This window comes from Parasteatoda tepidariorum, chromosome 1 (genome assembly GCF_043381705.1).
Source record: "Parasteatoda tepidariorum isolate YZ-2023 chromosome 1, CAS_Ptep_4.0, whole genome shotgun sequence".
Classification (NCBI taxonomy): Eukaryota; Metazoa; Arthropoda; class Arachnida; order Araneae; family Theridiidae; genus Parasteatoda; species Parasteatoda tepidariorum.
Window position 1 is genome coordinate 68,723,899 of NC_092204.1, and position 21,535 is coordinate 68,745,433.

Consider the following 21,535-nt stretch of genomic DNA (forward strand, 5'->3'; position numbering starts at 1 on the left):
GATCGAACGTTTCCCACACAAGAGCAAAGGGAAAAATGTCCTGCTCTTAATTAAATGCATACTTGAGCCAAAAATAGATTTAAGAACAGGATGTGGCTTTTAAAAGTGTGAGAAAGTATTTCGTTTAGAATAATTAATTAGGATGAAGTTTTATAGCGAAGAAACTAACATAAAAAGATTAATTGAAGCTTTTTATGTTACATATATATATATGCATACATATATATTTATATTGAATAATAGCAAGAAAGATCATAAGTCTTGAGAAGTTGAAATAAAAATGCTAAGTGGCATTTGAGTAAACTCATGTTAAATTTTATAATTTAAGTAAAACTAGAAAGTCCCCTTTTCAAACACATGAGGATTGCTAAAGCAAATATTTTATTAGCATTTCTCACTTTAAGACTTAACACTAATTAAGATGACAAAATAAAATTGTAAGTTAAAATTACCTTGGTTGCTACTTTCAAGAGAAATATCAATAGGACATGGAATGTTATCTACATGTTCTTCGGCAATTTCAAAGGACAAATTGTCAGGAGGCATAACACAATCATTTGGCATACAGAAACTTATGATATTTGCTTTGTTTTCCTCTGGTTCAATTTTTACTTGATCTAATTAAAAGAAAGTAATTAAATAGAAAAATAATTAATCAGGGTAAAAAAAAAGTTTTTGAGCTTCAAAAAATAAAACCTTATGGAGAAAAAAATCAAACATTTCACTTGGAGCTTCATATATTTTAAAGAAATAATATTTATAAGAACATATATAAGAAATACCATTAATAATTTATTAAATAATAATACAAAAATAACTATTCAACAGTTTTAACTGCAAAAATAAAACTGCATAAAGCTATAAAGTATATTTAGCAGCAAAAAAAGTTGTTTCTAATTTGATTTTGTGTTCTAAGAATTTGTTTTTATATTTAATAACAAATTTACAAATATGATGAGTAAGCAGACATAATAAAAATAAAATACATATAAGACACAATTTCAGATTTATATTTTAAAATCTATGTCCTTTTCAATTTAAAAAAATTTTAAAAAATGCAATCGCTTGAAATTCTAATATAAAACAAAATATCAGCTTGTCCTTGAAAAATAGTTAAAAGAAAATCTCCCAAGATCAGATAATTACACTGTGAGATGAACTAAATAGTTAATGAAAATAGTTAATTTAAAAAGGGCTTGCAGTTAAATTAAGAAATTATTTTATCTTTAACTTTTATACCTAATTTTTTTTATTAAAAAAAGAAGAATTAGAAGAAATCACTTAAAATTTTAACAACAAAAGCAGAAATCAATACATATCCCCATTAAAAATAATTAAATGATTTTAAATATGACAACTAGTTAACAGCAAACAAAAATTATTTAATTGAAGTAATAGTTATTGTGAAATCTAGAAAAGAAATCTAAACACTAATAAAACAAAGAACTTTAAAATTTATAGTCAGTTTCTATTTCTCACTAGAGGCAATGAGAAAAATTTCTTTAATCTTACAAGTTAATCAATGTAATTATTTATAAGAATTTACCAACACAAATTTTGCAGTGCTAGACTAATAAAACAATTTTTAGCAAGGCTTAATTCTTCTTGCAAAAAAAATTCAATGCCATATCGCATATAAGAACTAAGTTATTACTTAAAGGCCCACCTTGATTAGGAGTACCTATAACAACTTATGAATGAATGGTGAAATGGTTTAAATGTACAACACTTAGCTATATTTCCCTCGCTGGAGCAATGAAAACAACTCGTAAAAAGGAAGATGGTACTATTCACTGATATTCTGTTTCAAATAATGTATGGCAAAACTTCTTTAATTCATCTATATTGAATTATATTCTTTAACAAACTCGATAAAATATCTCTTTTAAATGTTTTAATGTCGATAAAATATCTCTTTTAAATACATTAAAAGGTTACTTTTAAACTTAATGAAAGAAAAACAATAAAGCCATAAGAGCAAATAAGAGAAAATAATTCTTAAGCCAAATGTAATAAAAACAAACTTTATTTTAACATTATATTTACAAACTTTTAAACTTAAACACATATTTACATAAGAAATCCACATTAATAAAAGATTACCACAATCACTCTTTGTAAAATTTCAAATTCAATACAAATATAATAAAAAAAATATGTGCAGTTAATAATGTAAGAATTGTGTGAAATGCACACATAAAATTTCAAAGAAATGCCCACTAGTCTGACATTTATAGAAGTAACATCATCTGTACAATAAGTAGAATGAAGATGAATACAATTGTATTAAAAAAAATTATTCAAGTTGTAACAAGAAAGGCCATGGTGGCTCAAGGGATAGAGTTCTCACTTCCCAATGAGGTGACCTAGGTTCAAAACTCAGAGTTGGCTGATTGGTATGAATTCCACTCCAAGCTCTGACCGACCACATTGCCGACATTAAATATCCTCAGAGGTAGATGGATAAGTTGGACTGCCCTTGCCGACAGGCTAAAAGTAAAAGGCTTTCATGGTTTTTCTCTCCATGTAATGCAAATGCAGGTATGTTCCATCAAAATGCTTCCATGAAGGCTAGTTTGATCCAAGAGTTTCCCTGTCTTCTGGATTGAGTTTAAGATACAAGGCTAAGGACGGTACAAGCCCTTACCGTCCAAAGCCCTTACCGTCCAAGCCCTTACCGTCCAAGCCCTTGCCGACAGGCTAAAAGTAAAAGGCTTTCATGGTTTTTCTCTCCATGTAACGCAAATGCAGGTATGTTCCATCAAAATGCTTCCATGAAGGCTAGTTTGATCCAAGAGTTTCCCTGTCATCTGGACTGAGTTTAAGATACAAGGCTAAGAAGTTGAACCTTGTTAATCGTAAACTCAGAATTTGGTTGGGTGTTCAACGACGGTCATAAAATAAAATAAAAAGTTGTAAAAAAAAGTGAATATAGGGAAAACTTTATCTATGACACAGAAGGAACTGACTAGAATTTTATTCATTTGATAATATTATAACATAATTGATTATATAATTTGATTATATGATGATTTACAATTCATCATATATGCTGATAGGGTCAAAAATATATCTCTGTGGTGATTATAAATTTTCTATCTAATTATATTAAATTAAATGTCTACCCAATTAGATTAAATTAGATTATCTATTAATAATAATGTTTAAGTAATGTGATTAATGTTATAATTATTTTCATTGAAAAGAATAAAGCAATTTTTATTTCACTTTATTATACTATGCTGAACAATTTTCTACTGTTAGGAAATCAGGTATTAAAATCTGCAGTAGTCGATACCTTCAGATAAAAATTTATTTTTACATGGGGCAAAGAGAAAAATAAATTACAAACAAAAATTTTACAAAAAACATAAATTTAAAAAATATCAGAATAAGTTAAAAATAAATTTTTAACACACAAAAGCTTTACTTTTACATTGTTTCATACTATTTAGTTTTTATAGATAACGAAATTCTCATAAAAGTATTCATAATTGTAATATAACTTTTTAAGTGAAAGAGGATAATTTTTGAAATATGGTTTTAAAAATGGCTACTTCATATCTGATAACACATATATTATGTATCTAAGCATATAAATTATGTTTTTATGTTATGTATTTATATTATGTATATATCATGTATAAAGTATTCTGTTAACTTTATTACCCCTAAAAGTAATAAAGAAAAAAATTCCTATCAGAAAATTTCTGGAGATTTAAAGTTTATTCTTGCTATAATTAAGAAAATTATAGTTACATAATAACAAAAAAGATATATAATTAAACATTAAATAGAGAACATTAGTTATCAAAGAAAATGTTTTTAAAAACATGATGAGAAGCATCATACATCAACTAAATAATTTTAGATGCAAAAACATACTAAGTTTTAGAATAGAAAATTATTGCTATCTGTAATATATTTGCTTTGACTCAAAAGCTATTTTCTTTTATATGGAGTCATATCTGATTTAAAACGAGCAGTTGGGTGTCTCATAATAAGATGTCTTTTTAAATTGGAAATAGTTGATTTTGAACTTAATACTGCACCACAATATAGGCATCTTGATGTAAATTTATCAATTTTTGAAAAATGATCCCACACTTCACTTGGTTGTCTCCTGTTGTTTTCTAAAAAAAAGTTAAGAAAAATATTCTTATTTTTTTTAAAATATAAGCTCAAAATAAAGAATAATACAAGAGAATAACAAATAAAAATTTTAACTTTCTTGTCTCCTTGTAAATAAAAGAATTTTACAGAATGTTTCTTCTCTATGCATCATTTCTCAATGTAAAAATCTGATTTGCTTTGCAGAAAAATACAGGTCAAAAGACAAGATTCTACATGCATTGTATCGATTGTTAAGTCTAATGACATAAGAGTCAGATTAACTCTGATAATCTCATTCGATTCAGTACATAAGTTATAATATCTCACTAATGTAGATAAACCAGAGATTGCAATGTCAAAAATGTAAATAACTATAAGTATAAATAAAGGTCCTTTTGCACATAAAACCCCTTGCAACTTCAAAATAATTAGTCCTATGGACTTATTATGGTGTTAAGCATCATTTTATTCAGGATGAAAAATACAGAGGAAATAATACTTTGCCAGTCTAGATAGCAAAGTCAGATAAGTAAATAGGTACATTTCAAGCTTAGTCTTTTTTACATAAAGCCATTCTAATTTCAAAACTATAAGGCTTGAATTTGGTTCTATTGGATTCAGTGTTAAGGGAATGCACCAGAAACAATATCTCAGTTTTTTAGTTAGCAATATTTGCTTTTTTCTTCATGTAGGCATTTGGTGTGCAATACCACTTACTAATCAGATCGCACTTAACAGTTTCTTGCTAGGTAGAGCTTAATTTTTAAATTAAGTTTACATTTAATTTTTTCTGCACACAGAAACAAAAACAATGCTTTCAAAGGACGTGCAGCCATTTTATTTTTTATTTATTTATTAATGCATTAAAATGTAGAATCTCTTAATAAGTCTCTGTAGTCTAACATGGCATCAAGTTTTTATTTATTTTTTGGGACAATAAATTAAATATACTTAGAGATACAAAAAAAATTTAGAAGTTAAAAAAATTACAATCAAAACATAGCTATAATTAGAACAATAAAAGATGTTTTGAAACGGATAAATAAGATTAATTTTTTTATTTTTATTTTTTTCATTTTCATTTCTATAATAACCACATTATTCCACCCAATTTTATTAAACTTTAACACCTATTAAATAAGTCTAATGATTAGGAGCTGAAGAGGAAAAAAGAAAATTAAATATGAAACATACATTTCATAGAAACACACACAAATTGAGGTTTCACAGTAAATAACTCAATTATGTTTTAAAAAAAATAATCATTAAATTAATCAAAACAAAATCAATTCTGTTCATAAAGATTTGCCAATTCTGTGGTAATGAAATTACATTTTTGAGCAAGTTTGTGAATTATAAGAAATACTAAAAATTATTACGAAATAACTTTAAGTTTCAATAATTTAAAATCTATAAAGCACAGTTAGAGAAATTAAAAGGTTCAATTGTTTTAATTTTCAATTAAACTGATTTTTTTTAAATGCTTGGTAATGAAATTACAGGAAATGGTCATAGACAAAAGTGTTGTTTGATAAAATCTATATTCCGATAAATCTTATATCAATATTTTCTATATCAAGAAGACTCATAAAACATCATATATTAAAAAAAATTCACATAATTAATAACTTTAAGTATAATTAATGTAGCTATAATGAAATTACAATGATAGTAACAGAATTACAATTTTTAAATCTAGTAGAAAATTAAAATTACTTTGGACAAAGCTAGCAGTAGGATCTGTAGTGATTTCAAGAAAAACATTAGTAGGTTGTTGTACATTCTTCAATTGATCTTGAGGTAGAGTGGAATAATCACATTCAACAAGAGAATAGGTCATGTTTTCTCCTTTTGGTTCCTTTTGGTCTAACAAGATAAAAAAAAAAGTATTATACATCTATCAACACTTTGTCAAAGCAGTATGTAAATTGTAAAAGGAACTATAAAATTCATGCTTAAATTAATACAGAAAAAAATACAGTATACACAGAATTAGAAATTTTGATTTTTTTTCCCCACTAACATATGATATAGACTTTTTAAAAAATCAATAGAGTTTACCAAAAACGTTAAAAAATATTTATGAAAAAAAACTCAACATATATTTTAGTGTATATTAGTATTAACAAAAATTTCACAAAATATCTCCAAAAAATTTTTCCAATTTTTAAAGAATTAGAAAAATTTCTTTAATTTTTAAGCTATTCATATGGAAGTTAATACAGAAAAGTATTTTTACGCAAACAAAAACCCAAATGCAAATTTTAGATTAAGAAAACAAATTTAAAACAGCATAAATTTTAAAATTTTAACACATTTTTCATTAAAAGTAAAATTCTTAATTCAAAAATTTTGGGGCAAAGTTTATACTAAAAGTTATGAAATCATGTCACATAATGAAAAAATAAAGCATAAAATGAATTACCAATTTTGATCAGTAAATGGGAAATGCACTTTAAATTATTACCAATGGTTTCTCATACTGGAACACATTTTTAATTCTTCTATTAAACACTGAATTAAAATTAGTTATTAAATGAGGAAAAATTAAGCTAAAAAAATACTAATAGTGTGTTAACAGTCCAAAAGAGTTAGAATTATTATGCCAAAGGCAGAGAACACAATAACATTTAATAAATTCATACTTTTATTTCACAGTAAAAATGTATCATAGTAATATTTACATTATAATTATATGAGAAGAGTAATAAGCCAATATTACAATGAAAAAAATATTGTTAAAAACATCAAATGAAGCCAAAAGTAAAGCATTGTTTCAAAGGAAATCACAAATCAAAATAATAGTTAAAATGCAATTAAATTGATCAACTAATTTAAAAAGAATTATATTTAAAAGGAATGCATCATTTTAACAAGCAGTTAGAGAACAAATCAATATCAAATGAGTTATAAAATTAATATTTATACTACATTTTTAACTAAAGGTATAATTTTAAAAAAAGATAAGGTAAAAAAAATGCTTGTATATTTTATATAAAATGCTTGAATATATACATTTGAATTTTAACGAATTAAATTTATGTCTCGCTGATAAAATTACTCGCATTAGAGCAGTGGTAGTCAACATTTGGGTGTTCCAGATTTCTTAATGGTACTGAAATAGGCAGCAATTAAAGCACTTTTCTATGCTATAAATTAACAACTTAAAAGCACTGAAATGGATTTTTTTTTTTAATTATTAACTAAGAAAACTTTCATTACATTACTTTTAAAAACAAATAATGACATTTTTGTAAAATTTTTGGGGGCTAATATTTTGTAAGGCACCTTTGAATTAAAATGTAAAATAATACAAATCATTGCACGCAGTCTCAAGATACACGCTAAAAAGCGCTCAATGGGTATGACGTTTGCCTTTGAATGAGGTGAAGCGGGTTCGAATCCCAACAATGGTAGACAATGAATTCCACACCCGCCTCACATCAGTCACAGTGCTGATACAAAATATCTTCAAGTGTAGAGGGATCATGGATTAGAATCCACTTACCATCAGGCTAACGATGGGAGGTTTTTGTGGCTTTCCTCTCCATGTAACGAAAATGCGGGTTAGTTCAATCAAAAATTGCTCCACAAAGGCAAATTTCTCCCAATATTTGATTCAGGAGTTCCCTTGTCTTCTGGATTGGGTACATAATTACAAAGATACGAAGTTGAACATTAAAAGTTGTAAACCCAAAATTGGATCGTCTGTTCAACGAAAGTTATAAAATAAAATACATCATTCCAAAGCATAGCAACCAAGCTGTGCTCTTACTAAATTAGACAAATCAAGACAGTAGTTAGATTAATATTTTTAACTGTTTTTTATTGTTTACCTAAAGTTACTTACTTACTTTATAGATCACATTACTATGGAACTAGTATACAAAATGCAAGAATGAGCAATGAGTAGAAAAAGGTTGACTACCCTGCCTTAGAATTCTTTGTAAATTACACTTACAAATTGTTTTGCTATATCTTAATCTAATGAGGAAATTAAATTTATAAAAATATTGATTTGATGATAGGTTATATAATAATACGATTAGAATGTTTAGGCATTAAGGCGTTAGACATACAAAAAAAATTTTGAATTATTATATAAAAATACTATACTAAAATAAAAAATCCACAGAATAAATTATTGAAAAGCCTTGGCAAAATTTTTTACAAAAATAACACATCAAGTACAAAAAAAATAAGTAATTTGAAAATTATAAATTCCAATTGAAGTTTTTATAAAAAATATGCTGTGAATTAATTAATATACAGGAAAATTAGTTTTACAAATGAATAAATAAAATTGAAAAAAGCATAGATAACAACAAACGAAATGCATTTTTTTAAATATAACAAAAATGTGTTTTGTACTTATTTTTGTGTATATTTTGGTACCCCAAAATAATAACCATTGTTTGTCCCTTTTCTGCATTCAGTTACATTTTAATATCTTATATTTAATCAACTGCTAAAAAAAATAAGCATTTGCACATTGTGAGATAAAAATGAAAATACTTTCTGAATCAGCAAAATATACATATAAATAACAATAAATAATCCGACAATAATATTGCCTCATAAAGAAAAAATTTATGATTGTATTCAAAACAGATTTTATGATTGTATTCAAAACAGATATCTAGAAATTATTAAAAATTCCAATTTAAAAAAACTATAATACTTAATGGATTCTTCCTATTGAAAACACATTTTTTACAAAATTTTAAAAAAGCTTCAAGAAAGAACATGCTAAATAAAATACTCAAATTGTTATGTTTAAAAACATATAAAGTATTGAGCATTAACTCATTCTCTTGAGTCTCTAATTAAGGCAGTTTTCAACAGAAAATAATAATTTATACATGTTTACATATATTCTGAAGTTAAACTGCACATACTCACTAAAATATCACATCAGATATCCTTCAACTAAAATTCTCACATTTATTTGAGATTTTTTTATTCATTAAACCAGATTAACAGAAATTAACAAGGCCACAGTGAAGAGCTACATGATACTTCAAAGTGTCTCTTTGGGTGAAACCTTTTTTACATATTGGGCATACATAAGGTCTTTCACCAGTATGTACAACTTGATGCCTTTTTAAATGGCTTTTATTAGGAGTTTTATAAGCACACAAAGAACAAGTGTAATATGTAACTCCTCCAAGCTTAGAACATTCAATTTCTTTAAATACATTCCAGTCTAAAAAAAAAAAATATGTGATAAGCAAAAAAGAAATAAATTGTACTGAAAGAAAGTTAGATATTTATTATTACAATAAAAATACACAAAATATTTAAAAAAATGGAAGAAAAAAAGATCAAATTTGAAAACATCAGTAAAAAAAGACAAATAGAAAATTTTGATAATCCTCACAATTTATTTACTTGTTATTATTTTATTTTTTTTTACATTTTTAAGTTATTCTTTTATGCCAAATGTTAATTCACATCTTTTTCAATTTCATAATAATTCATGTGTGTGAAAAAGTGAATGATTCCATTTCCTAAGTTTCCCTTTTAAAAAGGCTAGAAACTAAATACTTATTACATAAGACAAATTACTAAATCCACAAAAAACTTTATACATTTTGTAAAAAAAAAAAAAAAAAAAAATTATCACCAAAAAGTATCACAACAGGTATTTTTTTTTAAAAAAAACAGTGAATGTATAAAAATAGGACTGCAATTCCTGTCTGCATGTTTTTATTATAATGTTTAAAAATTATTTTACCACTGAGAGGAATACAAATTTATGTAAAATACCAGAGTATGCAAAATGCCAGCAAACTTAAATTAAAATGTACAAAAATTAAATATCACAAGCAAATACAGTAAAAAAAAATTAAACTATTTCCTTAAAGACCAAAAAAATATTTAATTAAATAAAAAGGCAATATAGTGTAGAACTGAAAATGATAACTATTAAACCTATAGTAAGTAACTATATGCATATTGAAGTTAGTCCTGACTATTACAACTTAAAGAGAAATTCAATATTTTTTCTTCAAATTATTAATAATTTCTTGCACAAATATTAAGTTTGGTATCGTGAAACTTTAAAAAAGTACCAATTTAAAGTTGAGATAATTTTCTTTTACTTAACAGGTTATGTTATTACATAAACTTACAAACCTTTTAATATTACAAGCCCTTTCATTACCAATAATATTTAACTATGATACAATAAAACATAAAATAAAACTTTATCTTTAATGGAGTGAAGTGGCGCCAAAAGGCACAACGTTCCAGAACCTTTGAGTTAGGTGAAACTTTATTCCGGAATTTTAATGAACATATTACTAATTTCCACTTTACAATTTTAACTTTTTTTTATTAAAATAAATTTTAAGCAAAATCTCCTCATTATGCTTACTAAATAAAGGCTAAATTTGTTAATCTGTTAAGTGTGAAAAGAATTATGCAAGATTAAGATAATTAGTCAATTTCAAAATTAGCCATCCATATAACCATACATTTCTACTTTTAAAATATTGATTATGATATTTCATTCTTATAACTGTTTTTAGGAATATGAGTTGATAAAGAGAAAAACAATAACTCAGTATGAAAATTTTTAAATATGTTTAAAATAGTATGATGTAAAGGTTTTATTAATCAATAACACAGGGAAGAAAAAAAATTTGTTGCAGTTATAGAAATACTTGATCTTTCCTAATTGTGATGTGGAGATTTGAAATCTGAAATTAATTTTGCATCTAAAGCTAGTAAATTATTCTTAAAGCGACATTTTTTGGTCCATTTTCTGTACAAATTTACAAAATTAAAAACGTTACAGACAACTGGATCTGATATAAATAACAGATCTTAGATATTTTTGTATTACTGATTTTAAATCTGCAAACGGTTTCTCTCTCCAAATTACAGTTTTTTAAATGATATTTTTAGTCTAATTTTTGACAAAATGTACAAATTTAAAAACGGTATATATAACAAGGTGTCGCATAAATGTTGCTACAAACTTTTAGGGAAGTTAGGGCACATCAATAGTACAAAAATTGCATAGTAACTTTTGCCAGGAAATATTGTGTTTGGGGCACTTCTCTATTATCAACAGTTCATAATAGAGAAGCGCCCCTAACGGTCTATGGTGACATTTCTGGGTATGGGGTCCAATGAAATTTTAATCAAGATGATGTGCAATAACTCCCCTAGAAATCTGTCACATTTACATGACGTTACGGTATATGTAAAATTTCTAATCTTAGACATTTTGACAAAAAACAGACTAAAAATGTCATTTTTAAAAAAAATCTGTCGCTTTGAAAGAGAAACCGATTGAAGATTTGAAATGGGCAATACAAAAGTGTTTAAGATCTATTCAAAATTCTCATTCAACACAAAATAAAATGAAAATTTGCTACCAGTGTAATTAATAAATCTATCCTATATATTGTGAATCAATTTTCAAGAAAAAGGTAAAGCAGCTTGAATTGTTTTTCGGAAAATGGTTGGGCAAATTATATAGACTACAGTAAAATAGAAATAAGGAAACTTAAGCTTAAAAAAAAATCTTACTCAACTTGGAATGATTTGATAACTGTTGACCAAAAATTATCTTAGAAAATTTTAGATACCACCCTCCCTCTCTATAGTATATGTGTGGTGAATTGCTTTCCGTAAAACAAATTTAACCATTACAAAACTGCTGAATACAATGTAAACAATTAAATCATTATAAGTAAAAAATAAATAAGAAATATAATATACACTTAAGAACATTCAGAGCTTTCAAAGGGAACTTTAATTGCTATTTTTTCAAATTAAACACAGACAAATTAAAGGGTACTTGCAGAAAATTAAAACCAAATAAGTAATATAAATTTGATTACATAATATTCAATTATTTATTTATGAATATATTTTTAAAGTTATTTCTGATACACGTGAGTTAACATATGGGACTTTAAAGAAGCCTTTTGAGTAAAAGATTTCCCACATAAATAACATGAAAAAGGACGAACACCGGTGTGAACAACAAAATGCCTCTTCAAATGGCTTTTCCAAGGTGTAGTAAAGTTGCACATTGAACAAGTATGAGTAACACTAGCACTATTTGTACCAAGGCTTTTCTGAGAAACTAATCCTATTTCGCCTGCAAAAATACATAAGAATAATATGAATTAACAATATATAGCAGGACATTTGTATTTAAACATATAGAAAATCTATATAGTAATAATACAAAACAAAATTAATGTACTGAAATAATTTTTAAACTGAAAAAAATGTCATTTGTATTAAACAGTTATAAGAAATCACCAATATTTCTAAGTGATTTCAACATAATTTATTATTAAATAAAGTAAAAAGAAAAATTGTATTTCAAGTTGCATGATTGATTTAAATTTTTTCATAATGATAAAAATAAAAAAGTTGCAAAATTAAGTTTAATTAAAAAAGAATTGATAATTTAATAATAGTCACACATAGTCAGACAAAAATACACCTGATTCATAAATTATGATGCATTAAATAATGATGCATAAATTTAGACTTAAACATCCTCTCTTGAAATTGTTGTATCAAAATAATAATTCTGAAAACAAAATTCATAAATTTGCAAGCAAATATTTTACTTATTTATCTCTTCTAAAATTTATTGCAAAGCAATACGATAAAACCAGAGCAATGACCATTTAATTTCAACAGTTTTATGCCAAGGATTAAAAATTTTCAAGCTTATAAAATTTGAAAACATAATTTTTAATTTAGACCAACCCTTTAAAACTAATCTATTAATTCAAATCGGCATACAATAAAAAAAACTATTTACTTTTAAAAACTCTCTTATTAAAAAACAATGATTATTGCTAAGTAAAACTCAGATTTCTGTGCTTTAAAACTTATTATGGAAGACATGTAATAGATACATATATTTGATAGAAAGTTAAAGCACAAGTTAATTACTGTAACTCATTGTATTGACATTTGTATTGTTCTTGTGAAAATTACAGTTTGTAACATGAATTAAAATTAATTTGTTTAAAGAATTTTTTAAAAAAAAATTGATAGAGACTAATTTATTAATGTGTTAAAGTCTATAACGGATCAGGAATCAACAACTTTAACCACAAGCAAATTGCAAACAGATTTTAAATTAACTTCTTTAAGCTCATTTTTAATAATACGTGTAAAAGAATTTATTCAGATAAAATTCGTAATAAATAAATAAATTTTGCGAAATAACAAACGCAACCATAACAAACATATAATAGTTTTGTTTACAAAAACGTTTCTGGCTTCCTATTTCTGTTTAATTAAAATCGTGTCTAAACCCATAAAAGAAAAATCTATTGGCGATCGCAGCGCTCGAATACGCCCTGGGGAGAGACCGGTTTCATGCCTTTGGCTCTTCTCCCTTTCCTCTCCTCCTCTCTTCAGTTGTATAGGAATGCACGCACATTTTCCTTTTTCTAAATATTTTTCCTTTATAAAAATATTTTTTAAAATTTCCATGATGCTTTACTTTAGAACAATGTTTAATGTAGTTTTCAGTTCCATATAAGTTTTCAACTTAAAATATTTTAATCTATATGAAAATCAAGAGAGAAACTAATGCACTTCCTTCCTCTAAGACTCTCCACGCGCTAATGAGGAAAGCATGCGAAGTGTTGCCATAGGTAGAGAGTTTTGCTCTACGCCACCTGCATCCCATTTCGATTGACAATTGTTAAGAAAAAAAATACTTTGACTGGAATAAAATGATTCTGAGTTACTTTTAGAGTTTCTTTTCGAACCATCGAAAAAACAAGGAAAATTCGTACTTTGTAATGAGCCAACACCTAACACTAGCCTGAATATGTAAGTGTAACAATGATTAAATGAAGTAAACAACAGGTATTGAGTGTTAATGATCAGTGCTTGCTTTAAGAGCCATTCTATCGGCATGCTGATAACGCACCTCCGATCATCGTCAGGGAGATGAGCTTTTTCTCTCGGTGCCGATGTAATTTTTTTCACGAGCAAAAAAAAAAGTATGCGAATGAGGGCCTGATTAGTGAACTATGTTGGGAAAATATTGGTGGATCTCACCAATCAGATTTTTATTTGGAAACAGTGAGAATAGTCCCTAAGGGGAAAAAGTAGTTTTTCTTAAGGCCTTTATCTCTCTCTCGCCTTTAAGACTTTTTATTTATTGATCTAATACAGTGGATTAAATAAAATTTAGCATCATACAACGTGAAAATCTATGAAGTCAGACACGAACCATTACATCGGATCCCCATTACTCCTACCAAATTCGATAGCACTGCCCACAAGGAGAAAACACAATGTTATCAGATACAAGTGCTCTTGCTAGTCAGAAAAATATTGAAATTTGGATTGCGAAATCCCATTTCAATATTTTTCGTTCAATACATCCCATTTCAATATACATCGCTCGTCCGTAAGCGAGTCAACAAAGACAGATTAAAAAACATATGTTTATGTTTTAATAATATAAATAAGTATTTACATTACAAAATAACCAAAAATATCAATTTTTCAAGTTATCTTATGATTATGCATCATTTTTTTTATCAGCAATTTATCATTATTACTTTATTAAAAATGCACACTTAAAAAGAAACGCGCATCTTTAAATTACTTGGCATTGATTTTTGTAGATTTTCATTTATTATATTTTCCGCTAGACCGCTAGTGCAAACGCGCCANAATGTTGTATTTAATTATTGAAATTTGATTATTTGAATGCCCTTACGGAGTGGCAAAAACTACAAATATTTAACATGAATGAAAAAAACGCTAAAAGCAATACAAAAAATTCTGTAAATGAATTGAATGATAATTTACAAAAATTAAGTATGGATCAAAATGTACAGGATAAACCAGACATACTAATCTTTGAGCCTGACATTGGTGTTCAACTCACAGCCTGGCTCAAACATTTCGAAAAACTAACTATCGATACTAAATTAAATGACGATTGGAAAGTAAAAAATTTTCAAAAGTTCATTAGAGGTTCAGCTTCGAAATTGTATATTAATAACTGCCTTAATTGTAATTCATATCAAGAAATAGTCGAAATTTTTCAAGAACATTATTTTTCACCTCCCTTTGGCTTTAACGATTTTCAAAATTTAAAATTTTCTGGCCATGCTAAAGACCTAAATTCATATTTTACTGAAAAGGTAGAGTTAGGTCGAAAAATAAATTTAAGTAATGATAATTGAGGGTCTGTCTATAGGTTTGCCTCCCCAAATTAAAACACTTTTGGTTTTAAAAGAACCTAAAACCCAAATTGAATGGCTCACAATTGTTTCAAAAATAATACATGATGTACCTACGGTCTTACCACAAACTGAAACTAAACAAAAATTACCAGAATCCAAATTTAATGGGTATGGGCCACAATATCAAGGCTGGATACCAAGGCGGCCATTCATTAACAACTCAGGTAATCCAAATTATAATCCTCGAAAAAATCAAAATTTTTCCCGACCAAGTCAAAGTTGTAACCAACAATCCCAATTTAGACCTAGAATTCAAAATGAAAAGTTTCATAAAAATAAACAACAAACTAGTCATTTCGCCCAGGCATCCCAGGAGTTACCTCCTAAGCCATGTAAATACTGTGATAAGCTTGGTATAACCAATGCTTATCATTGGGGCCAAAATTGTATAAACAAACGTAATATTTTTACAGCTGAGAATCAAACTCAGTCTGATCAAGAAAGTGACCAACTTCAAAATTGTCAATGAATAGTATCCGGATACACTCAAAAAAAAAATAATGAAAGGGACAAATACCCGATAGTGACTAAGAAAACTATGTTGTTAATGTTGTTAAATACTAATACAGGTAGTACTTTAAAAAATAAACCCAACAAATATTTTCGAAAAAGTATATGTCCAAAAAGAATGAAAAAGATATAAATGAAAAAAAAAAAGAAATTTGCAAATTAGCCAAACTGGCACTTCAGATTAATAATAAGGAAAATAGCTAGGTCAGTCAAATTTAAAAATAAAATAATAAAAGATCTTTATTTAAATTTATGCACAGTTGGGCCAAAAATAGATTTAGAAACAGGATGTAGCTTTTAAAAGTGTGAGAAAGTATTTCGATTTGAATAATTAATTAGTAATAAAGTAGGAGTTGTTTTATAGCAAAGAAACTAACATAAAAAGATTAATAGAAGCTTTTTATGTTACATCCCCCCTCGCCGAAAAGTTTTGACTAATATCTAAAAAAATTTAAAATTATCCCTTTGCAAAACTTTCCCTGTGATTACACAATTAAAATAAAAAGAATTAAATTGCAATGTTAACAAGATATAAAGTAACATGCATTATAAAAATTACACATTAATACACAAAGTTAAAAAAAATTTTTTTTTTTAAAGTGTTCGAGGAAGAAAAAAAAAATTGAAGTAAAGCTACCATCAAATTGAAGTGTTAGATCTTCATTTTCAATAGATTTTTCAGTTCTTCTTGATAATCACAGTAAATAAAATTATTCCTCATACTAACACAATTAAAATAAACTTTTCACTTAAGACAAGAAAATCTATAAAAATTTTCTAAAAGATGTAAATATATTAATATTCAACAACATGAAAGATTAAAAAAAATATTAAAATGTAAGTGATATGAGATATAAAAATACAAATTGACACTTTTTATCAAAAAAAATTTCAATATAAAATGTAAAAAAAATTGACACAATAGTCCTTAATCTGAAGTTTAAGACTTCAGTATTTTTATTTCAATGAGAGAATAAAAAGTTTGACACTTGGTCTTTAATCTGAAGTTTAGACTTCAGTGTTATTAGGGGAAATTTTTTTGCTGGATTAGGGGCTGTATTCCCCAAAAGGAGGAAAACAGTCCCTAGTCTCAACAATAATGTGCTGGAAGATCCTAGTTTCAACAGATGCTTAAGTATTCATTTTTTTGGTTTTCACCACAGAGAAAAACTACCATCGCCCCATCTTTCTAGATTGGGTAAACGTTGAACTTGAAGAAGAAAATTTGAAAGGTCGGATCTTCCAGAAAAAAAAAAGGGACCACATGTTCCATTAAACTATGTGAAATGTTGTCATATTCGGTGTTTTTAATTTTATTTTAACAATGAAAAATCATTAAATTTAATAATATAAAAAATATATATTATTTATTCTATTATTTAAACTATTACTGGTTTTTTATTCGTGACATAATTTCAGTTTGTCAGGTGGGTGGTGCCTTCACAATTTTGATACATGAACTATTTCTGTATTTTCTTTATTATGAATATTCTTTTTATTTATTTTATAATTAACATCAGAAATTTTTTCAAGAATTCTATATGGACCAGAAAATGTTGGGGTAAGTTTCCTAGCATTGGGGTATTTAAAATCTTCATACATGACAGTATCATTAGGGGGAAATTCAATATGGGTAAATCTTGCATCATAATAAATTTTATTTTTTTAATGATAATGTTTAGTTCTTTCAACTGCAATTTTTCTTGCTTCTTCTATTGGTGGAAAAATTTCTTCAGATAAAGGATGATTAAATGGAAGACTGCCAAACATTAAATAAGCTGGGGGAAATTTAGTTACCGAATGTGGAGTTAAATTATATTCTTCAGTTACTTCTTTTTTTTATGCCCAAATTTTTATTTTGTTCCTTTCTTTTTGTTTTTCTTAGATTTGAATTTTTTTTTCTTTTCTATCTACTTTCTTTTTTGGTTTTCTTTTATTGGTATTTTTGTTGCAATCATTAACCTGGATTTCAGGAGAAATGTGTAAAGACAAGTTTCTTTTATAATCCGAAAAAGTGATCAGTTTTCTCTGATTTTGCAATACAACTTGTTTATCACAATCAATCACAAATTTAAACCCATTACATTCCTTTAAACCCAATATGGCATAAGGTAGATCAGTATTTAAAATATAAAATTCCACTGACCTAGCTATTTTTCCAATTTTTAAATTTAAAGTACAAGTTTGGTCAAGTTGCAAAATACCTTTTGTTTGTTTTACATTAACAAAGTTCTTTCTTTCTTTTTGGACATTAAGTTTTTCAAAAAGTTTAGTTGGGATGATATTTAAAGTACTACCTGTATCAATATTTAACAGGATAGTTTTATTTGTCANTACAAGAGTAAACGTAATGCCAAGAAGGAATGGTCGAAGACGACTACATGCCCACACTACAGCTAACAGTTCTAATTTGCTTGAGTGGTAGTTCTCTTCATCGGGAGAAGTGCGCCTGCTTACATTCGAATCCCACTTCTGAATTGTAAGAGATATTTAACGTATATTTTAAATATATCTTTATTCAATCGTATTCGAATCTAAACTCGACATAAAAACATAATAATTCCAAAAACAACATTTACGCACGTTGCAACAAGTCATACTTATGCTCGCCCTTAAACATTTGACTGCTTACATAAAACTCAGATTTCTATGCTTTAAAATTTATTTTCGAAGACATGTAATAGATACATATATTTGATTGAAAGTTAAAGCACAAGTTAATTACTGTAACTCATTGTATTGACATTTGTATTATTCTTGTGCAAATTACAGTTTGTAACATGAATTAAAATTAATTTGCTTAAAGAATTTTTTAAAAAAAAATTGATAGGGGCTAATTTCTTAATGTGTTAAAGTCTATAACGGATCAGGAATCAACAACTTCCACCACAAGCAAATTGCAAAAATATTTTAAATTAACTTCTTTAAGCTTATTTTTAACAATACGTGTAAAAGAATTTGTTCAGATAAAATTCGTAATAAATAAATCAATTTTGCGAAATAATACAACATTAACGCAACCATAACAAACATAATAGTTTTGTTTACAAAAACGTTTCTGGCTTCCTATTTCTGTTCAATTAAAATCGTGTCTAAACCCATAAATAAAAAAATCATTTGGCGATCGCAGCGCTCGAATACGCCCTGGAGAGAGACCGCTTTCATGCCTTTGGCTCTTCTCCCTTTGGCTCACGCACATTTTCCCTTTTCTTAATATTTTTCCTTTTTATTCATAAAAATATTTTTTAAAATTTCCATGATGCTTTTCTTTAGAACAATGTTTAATGTAGTTTTCAGTTCCATATAATTTTTCTACTTAAAATATTTTAATCTATATGAAAATCAAGAGAGAAACTAACGTACTTCCTTCCTCTATGACTCTCCACACGCTAATGAAGAAAGCATGCGAAGTGTTGCCATAGGTAGAGAGTTCTGCTCTACGCCACCTGCAGTCCATTTCGATTGATAATTGTTAAGAAAAAAAATAATTTGACTGGAATAAAATGATTCTGAGTTACTTTTAGAGTTTCTTTTCGAACCATCGAAAAAACAAGGAAAATTAGTACTTTGTAATGAGCCAACACCTAACACTAGCCTGAATATGTAAGTGTAACAATGATTAAATGAAGTAAATAACAGATACTGAGTGTTAATGATCAGTGCTTGCTTTAAGAGTCATTCTATCGGCATGCTGATCACGCACCTCCGATCATCGCCAGGGAAATGAGCTTTTTCTCTCGGTGCCGATGTAATTTTTTTCACGAGCAAAAAAAAAGTATGGGAATGAGTGCCTGATTGATGAACTATGTTGGGAAAATATTGGTGGAACTCACCAATCAGATTTTTATTTGGAAACAGTGAGAATAGTCCTTAAAGGGAAAAAGTAGTTTTTCTTAAGGCCTTTATCTCTCTCATAGACTCGCCTCTAATACAGTGGATTGAATAAAATTTAACATCATACAACGTGAAAATCTATAAAGTCAGACACGAACCATTACATCGGATCCCCATTTCTCCTTCAAAATTTGATAGCACTGCCCACAGGGAGAAAACGCAATATTATCAGACACAAGTGCTGCGTAGGGACCGAGGGTGTGCGGTATTGGTCCTCATTAAACTGTGCTACCGTAAAGTGCTCGACTTCGCGCGCAGGTCGTCGGGCTACCGAAGCGGGGGTGCCATCCCCTCCGCAGAGGATCAAAATTGTAATGGCATGTCTTCGGATCATCCTCCGGGATGTTTCCCAGACCGTCGCCAATAGCCCATTGTGCAGCTCTAGTGCGACGTAAATTAACAACAACAACAGACACAAGTGCTCTTGCTAGTCAGAAAAATATTGAAATTTGGCTTGCGAAATTCCATTGTCCGAGTCAACAAAGACAGATTGAAAAATATATATTTATGTTTTAATAATATAAATAAATATTTACATTACAAAATCACCAAAAATATCAATTTTTCAAATTTTCCTATGATTATGCATCATTTTTTATCAGTAATTTATCATTATTACTTTATTAAAAATGCACGCTTAAAAAGAAGCGTGCATCTTCAAATTACTTGACATTGATTTTTGTAGATTTTCATTTATTATATTTTCCGCTAGACCGCTAGTGCAAACGCGTCATAACTATATTAGTTTCAACGACTGATTGCGAAAAAGTTATTTATTTATTATTATTATTATTATTTTCTTTCTTTTTTTTTTGAACTGTAGAAAGAAAATGAATGTCAGTTTGAAAAACACATTTGTTAAATGGAACATAAAATAAGAAAACGCTGTGACATTTGTTACATCAAATATGAAAAACATAGGGTGCATCACTTTTTAAAAATATAAAAGAATTTTGAGTTTGTTTTATTTTTCTCAGTTTAATAAGTGGTCGAAATTTCAATTGGGGATAAATTCTACTTACGGGGTTACAAAACAATTTTTATTTGTATTTTCGACACAGAGCTTCAATTGAAATCTAGCTAGCTCGAAAGTAGTGGAAATTTCTATTGTAAGCCTCACAAATAAACAGACAAATACAAAAAAAAAAACGTGATAAGAAATAATAAAAAGTTATTTCACGATAAAGATTATCTAATCAGTGACATAGATAGTTCGCAAAGGAAAAATGAATTCACTCGGAATAACTTTTGATATAATAATTGGATTTTTACAAACAAAGTGCCTATAGTAATTCTTCAAATGAGCAGCGTCAAATATACTATTTAAATTAGCGTTAATTGTGAAAGAATCAGATTAAAAAAATTTACTTTATCTTAACAAACATGTTTATTTTTCCTGCCAAATTTGGATTTCAACACGGAAAGCAGCTGCAATCTGAAAAATTAGTAAGATTGAAATAAGAAATCAAAGAGGTTTATTAGAAACAAAAATGTTTTTCTTAGAATAACAATACATTTTGTTTCTTACGAACTTTGATTTTTTAACTACCAAATGTGAGAGGTAGCTACAATCCCAATAGTTAAGTTAGGAGAACGGTCGAAAGTTTAGGTCTCTTAATAAATATATATATTTCCTTTTTTACGTATTTCACCATTCCTCGGGAAATTATTAAACGAATAACGAAATATTTTTATATCATTATAAACTTAGTTTATCCGAAGTGAAAAATAATTTTAAATTGATTATAATAAATATT

The 21,535-nt window shown here is 27.3% G+C and overlaps 2 protein-coding genes across 8 annotated transcripts in view; both read right to left on the bottom strand.

Annotated features, from left to right (window-relative positions):
* The window catches only part of LOC107438989 (uncharacterized), a 32,381-nt gene extending 13,456 nt beyond the window's left edge, over positions 1-18,925 (bottom strand). For 2 of the 7 annotated variants that reach the window (XR_011636932.1, XR_011636931.1), the window contains exons 1-6: positions 13,048-13,340; positions 12,102-12,232; positions 9,016-9,319; positions 5,830-5,979; positions 4,053-4,133; positions 453-617 (exon numbers count right to left, since the gene is read on the bottom strand). Coding sequence is in view for 5 of the 7 variants with exons in the window: in XM_043045142.2 (XP_042901076.1) it covers positions 453-617; positions 4,053-4,133; positions 5,830-5,953 (370 nt within the window). In the remaining 2 variants the exon portion in view is untranslated. Of the gene's footprint in view, positions 1-452; positions 618-4,052; positions 4,134-5,829; positions 5,980-9,011; positions 9,320-12,101; positions 12,880-12,913; positions 13,342-18,609 lie in introns of those variants that run through there. The other 5 variants (XM_043045142.2, XM_016051427.3, XM_071181756.1 and 2 more) reach the window with 5 other exon arrangements.
* LOC139426498 (gastrula zinc finger protein XlCGF28.1-like) lies at positions 9,090-15,029 on the bottom strand. Its single transcript, XM_071185630.1, has 3 exons — positions 15,014-15,029; positions 12,086-12,232; positions 9,090-9,319 (listed from the first exon to the last, which is right to left on the bottom strand). Exons 1-3 carry the CDS (start codon positions 15,027-15,029, stop codon positions 9,090-9,092), a joined length of 393 nt encoding a protein of 130 aa, XP_071041731.1.
* Positions 18,926-21,535: the final 2,610 nt, after the last annotated feature.